The sequence below is a fragment of the Tauraco erythrolophus genome, chromosome 1 (assembly GCF_009769465.1).
Source record: "Tauraco erythrolophus isolate bTauEry1 chromosome 1, bTauEry1.pri, whole genome shotgun sequence".
NCBI classification, from domain to species: domain Eukaryota; kingdom Metazoa; phylum Chordata; class Aves; order Musophagiformes; family Musophagidae; genus Tauraco; species Tauraco erythrolophus.
Window position 1 is genome coordinate 66,812,490 of NC_141465.1, and position 6,000 is coordinate 66,818,489.

Genomic DNA, 6,000 nt, shown 5'->3' on the forward strand with positions numbered 1-6,000 from the left:
TAGTGATTTAAAGATTTCATGTTTGTGACTTTCTAAAGGAAGAAGCTTGGTTGAGCAAGTCAGTGAATAGTTAACAGGACTTTTTGTATTCTGGACTAGTCTTTACTAGAGACAATTAAATGTTGATTTAACTCTCTCTAACAAAAGAATACAATGTCTGTTCGTCTTAATGTGGCTTATTAGAACAGGAATTTATTCATAGTTTTTTCTAGGAAAATGAAAGCCAGCATGAAGAACAGTGTTCTAAGAGTCCCAAAAAACGTAGAAAAATCTATGGTAGCAGCTGATCATGTTTTAAAAGTCTACTGAGCACTTTGTGGAAAACTTGAAAATCTCCATCTATGGATAGGAAACAAGGGGTAAATTAAAACCATATATCTTGATGTACTTAGAACTGATTTGCTAATCCCCTTCTAGTATATAGACAAAAATAGATCACAAACAAGCACACAGCAGCAACAATGATGCCTGTTAATCTTGCAGTCTGACTTTGCAGGGATTTTGTTTTGAAGAAACCACATTAATCAAGTCCTAATGTTAAGTTAGCATGAAGTAGATGGAAGTGCTTTTTCCTTCTCTCACTTTTCCAATTAATTGCAGAACCATCTCAGTGGCAAACAGAACTCACCAAGGATGAACTGATTCAGAAACTAAACACAACAGCAAAGAGTGCTGATCACTTGAATGAACTACTTCGTGAATCGGAAGCAACCAATGCAATCCTAATGGAACAAATAAAGGTTAGCAGATGTGCAGGAAACATGGGGACAGCTCTAACTTCTATGGTTTGTGTTCTAGACCAAATGTTAACACCAAATCTGTTTCAGAAAATCCCAGTCTATAAAAATTGGGTGATGCAGAACTTAATTTTGAAAGGACTTTTATTCCATGGGACTAATTAGCACTTCCAGAGTTGACTTCAGGTTTTTGTTTTGTTGTTGGTTGGTTGGGTTTTTTTTTTTCACAGTTTCTAGTCAGGAGGGGGAGTAAAAGCTGCTACAAAAAAAGCCTTTCAAGAGTTTGGAAGTTCAATGTTTAGTAAAGTGCCTTTAACTGTTTTCACTTAGCTAAAACCAGTAAATCCCAAGGGAAGCATTGTCTGGTTTCTCTTCCTGTAAGCACTTTTAACTGTGTTAAGTTAAAAGAAGATACATGTTTAGAGATACGTGTACTATTAGAGTTTGGTTTTGTTTGATTGTACCTTCCTGAGCTTTCTGAAAACATTTTGAAGTTTACGTATTCTCTCAACATGCTAAGACTTCTTTTATAAAATGTTTCTTACTGAATAATGATATTAAGTCTTCTATCCATGTTATTTAACTGTTCAACTCTTTATAACTGAAATTGAATAGTTAGCACCATATATAGTTGATAACTGCATAGATTTTATCAAAAAAGTTATTTTTGTCCAATAAAAAGTTATTTCTGGACAACATTATCACGTGTTGAAGCTTCACTGGATTTTTGTCCAGAATATGCTGCTATGTACACATTATTCTTTTTGAAGCAAGCCGCATTAATTTTCCTTTTAGCTTTTCAAAAGACCTTTGTTATATTGCTCATTATATGAAGCAAACAATATTGCATGTTTTTTTTTCATTCGTCTGCAGCTTCTTAAGAATGAAATAAGAAGACTGGAAAGAAATCAAGAGAGAGAAAAGTCTGTGGCTAATCTAGAATACTTGAAGAATGTTCTGTTGCAGTTCATATTTCTAAAATCAGGAAGCGAGAAAGAAAGGCTGCTCCCTGTGATAGACACCATGTTGCAGCTCAGCCCTGAAGAGAAGGGGAAGCTAGTTGCAATTGCCCAAGGTAGGTGGTGTTCAAAACATGGTTGCAAAAGAAGGAAAAGTGGAAACGGAGGCAACTGAAGTTCTGGGCTTTCTTTTATGTAGACCTTTGAGGAAGAACAAAGCTTAGCAGCATAATGCCAGTAAGCTAGCGATAAAGCCATTTTGCTCTGTTGGGAAGTTACTGTTCAGTTTTCAGCAAACAGAACAAATATCCCAAAATATAACTAGAATTAAAGTGAAACATAATTTCTTCTGAAACATATATACATTTTAGGAAGACAGTGGTAAATTGTAAAAATGTAATGTGTTCGTGTTTTGAGTAGAATTAAAGATTTCTGTCAAAGTGACCTTAAATTGAGTTACTATAAATGAATTACTTTTTTGGCAGATGTTCTGTGAAGATAATTAAAGTAGTCCTCTCAAGGCAGTACTGCAGATCTAATGTTAGTTTCAATATATTACCTTTAAAAATCTCTTCAACAAAATATGCTTTTTGCTTAATAAATAAAGGGAGTAGGGAAGGAAAGAAAGAGTTAAGCCTTTGCAAGAAATTAACCCAAGAACTGACTGTATAATAATGTTCTGGCTCTGCTACAAATACTCTGTTTGAGCATTTATCCCCTTAAAAACGCTTCTTGAGGTATCGTTCGTCACTTCTCAGTAACAACCTGTAGCTTCTTGTACTTCATTAGCAGCTGACCTATGCTGTATTTGAAAATTAATATAAAGAGTAAGTACTATGCGTGTATATATGTAGCACTTAAAACTTGTGAACAAAATCACGAGTAAGGGAAGTGGCCAAGTACTGCATTCCATGGTAGGCTTTGTGTTTAGAAATATGAGATGTAAATTAAGTCCATGGCATTTTGATACTGTTCTGGCACTCTAAAATACTGACTGGATTTTTATGGAGAAAAGTGACAAATGGCTTCTTCAAAACATCCTTAAATACCTAAAGTAAAGTGGACTTGATGATAAAAATCCATGAACACATCTATGACAGTCTGAGAGTGAGTATTGAATGTTACTTCTTCAACAAGTTTACCAGGATAGTGTTTGAAAAAGGACAGAGGTGGGGGATGGGAGGGAAACAAGGTCATTTAACCATCTGATGCAATGTCTTAACACAGAAAAACATACTTGAAGTTTATTTTCTCCTTCAGGTGAAGAAGAGAGTAACTCACGGCCCTCCGGGTGGGCTTCGTACCTCCACAGTTGGTCGGGACTTCGATGAGACAGTGGAAACGCTGAATCTTTAAACACATTCCACAGTTTCAAAAAGAGAAATCTTAATGTAGAAGAAAAATCTGTTGGCGGTGTGGCATTGCACCACAGGTTTTTTATCTGGGTGTTATTCTCAGCTCTTTAGGCTCTTCTAAGAAAGATGCCTCAGTAGCTCTGAAAGGTTGTTCTATATCATGCTCTGACAGCAGTGAACTGTTCCTCTTGTAAATGTTAAAGGTGATTATCAGAAGTATAATGAGAAGTGACAAATTAATTGCAAATTGCTTGGAGACAGAATTTGACAAACCTGACAGATCTTTTGATATTGATTAAAAAACTTGATCTAATATAGTCATAGACTTTAGACTTAAAGCATTTTGAAGTGTTTACAGTTTCTTTACACGTTTTTGTCAGCTCGCCAATCTGTATGGTTAGTGTTGTTCTCTGCACGTTGAAGAAATATAAAATTGAGTTATCTCATCTCTGATCTTAAAAACTGTAAGATCACTAAGAAACAGAAATGGCGTTTTGTGCTTTGACTCGACTAGTTTTTGTCTTGGGGTTTTTTGTGTTGTTTTTTTTTTTTCAAAAGCTGGATTGAAAATATGAAGGCAGCGGTCCACAAAATGTAGAGGGTACCTAAAACTATATGAAATATAATGCTTGGCACATCTAGGGCATGGTACTGAAGTAGAGATTAATGGCATCTATGAAAGTCTTGGGATAGTACTCCAAGAATCAGAGGTCATAAGTGAGCTGAAGCTTTTGGAGAAAAGGCTCTTTACCCTGAGGTTGGAAGTTTGTGTTAAAGACCAGGAGGAAATGTTTCATTACTGTGGTGATGCCTATTCTTAGATGAAAAGACTACTTACTCATACTGACTTGGTCATATTGAAGACACTAAAGGAAGAATCTGAGTCGGTAGGTCAGACTCCTAACAATAACTTCAGAGAGAAAAGGACAGAACTTTTGTCAACAAATGCATCTTTTAAATGTTCTAATGATTGACGATGTTACATCCTTCTCTCGCTTCTCTGTGTTTGCACGTCATTTGCACAAATCTTATGCACAGATGAGATAATCTCTGTTCCAGGTTATTCAACAGAATGTTTGAGGGTTTTTTTTCCAAGAAAAACACATCTCTACCATAGAATTACTTTTTCTGTTATCAACACAATGCCTCTTTTTGGCTTCAGTCATCTTTTTCTCCTTTCTAGTCCATGCTGCCTTTCACCATCTTAATTTATTTCTAAGTTATTAAGATGCATACACATGTTTTTAAACTCTGCTTACCTTCCAATGAGTTTTTCCATCTTTTTCACTTAGATTTTCATGTTCCCTGTGCTGTTTTACAGTGAATCATTCCCTGGTATGCATATCAATACAAGATAGTATTCTTTCTTTCCTATCTATCTCAACTGAGGCTCTAAGAAATGATGCTCATTCTTTTAATATTAACTTTATTCAAGACTGAGATTAATCTCGACATAAGAACGACAGAAAGACAGCACACCATGAGAATAAACTGTTCAGTAACTGTGCTTTTAGTTTAATTTTTTGCTTCTTGTATATATTTCAGTACACAATCAACAAAGCCAACAGGCTTTATTTAGATTTTTTTTTTTTTCTTCAGTCTTCAGCACCTTTTTTTCTTCTCCTCCTATATGTATTCTAACTGGAATCTTTATGGTTTGTGCTACCAGTGAAAACATCCTCTGTGGATTTTCAGATCACAGAACTGATGAATGGTAGTATGGGGATGAGTCTTCTAGCCATCTGTAGTTTGGAAATGTAGATAGCAAACATGAGGCTACGTTTAGGCTTTCTTGCATTTGCTCTTGAAACAATTACCATATCTTCAACTTTCATGATTTGTTCCAGATCTTGCATGTTGAATTCTAACTCCTTATGCACAGCCGTATTTGGTTAATATCACTCAAAAGAATGCCAAAATAGAGTGACAGGAGAGATCTGAAATATGCATAAAAATAAGTGCAGGTCATTCTCCTGCTGTGATTTTAACAAAGGAAGCACATGAGTGGAAGGGTACACAGCTGACCTATTTTAGTCTCTTCTGCATGATGTCTGCACAGCTATCTTTATCTGAAGAGTTGTGACAAGTTCCTTTTAAAATGCACATATTTCAGAACTGTAGGTTATTTAACATTGTAAACTGTGAATAAATGTATGCAAGTAACATATATCACTGGCTGTATTAAATACCAGTTGCTTTGACTTCTTTCAGGTCTGAGTTGCATGCTTACTGGTTTTAGTAAAACTCAAGTATTGTACTTATGAATGTAGTGGACACCTTGCATTACTCTATTTTTTTTTTTACGATGGAAGATTAAGATCTTAATTAATGTAAAGATATTTTAATAACTGCTATTAAATTGTGTTCTGTTGCTAAGATTGCCAGAACTTACCTTTGTGGCAATAAACTATAGGCAAATATATCAAAGTTTAATGCACGCTTGCAGTAAATGGCATAAAAGAATGTAGACTGGAAGCAAGATTATTTTGCATAGAAAACTTTTTATATGTCATATATTTGCATTTGTAATGTACAGCATTGTAGCTGTGATTTGCTTTCAAAAAGCAGTTTAAAATTGTAACTAGTACTGCTGCTGCTTGATATACTGTGTAGCTCTTTTTTGGAAGAGCACTGTGCTGACTTTGCTTTCTGGTTCATTTGTTTTTCTTTACAGTGCTATATTCTGTTAGGACGCTTCCCAGAAAATGTAACTCCTGCCCAAAGAGTTTACAAGCTTAGGACCAAATTTTACTCTTCTATCAGACTGCCTTCAGCCCAAGCCTAAGGAGGACATAATAAAAAAATGAAAAAAAAAAAAAAAAGAGACTCTACTGTCACTATGCAGAGTATATAGTAGTTAAAAACCAAAAATGGGAGCGATTCTGAGTTCACAGGCCTGTGTATGCATTGTAGCTGCATTTTTAAATACCTGTGCTGCCTCAGAAATGG

General features: G+C 35.2%; 1 protein-coding gene across 2 annotated transcripts in view; it reads left to right on the forward strand.

Moving 5' to 3' along the window:
- The window catches only part of GCC2 (GRIP and coiled-coil domain containing 2), a 29,773-nt gene extending 26,183 nt beyond the window's left edge, over positions 1-3,590 (forward strand). For both annotated transcript variants that reach the window (XM_086619676.1, XM_086619668.1), the window contains exons 21-23: positions 601-740; positions 1,611-1,812; positions 2,957-3,590. In XM_086619676.1, the coding sequence (XP_086475802.1) occupies positions 601-740; positions 1,611-1,812; positions 2,957-3,027 (413 nt within the window). In that variant the 3' untranslated portion in view covers positions 3,028-3,590. The remainder of the gene's footprint in view (positions 1-600; positions 741-1,610; positions 1,813-2,956) is intronic.
- The last annotated feature ends 2,410 nt before the right edge of the window (positions 3,591-6,000 follow it).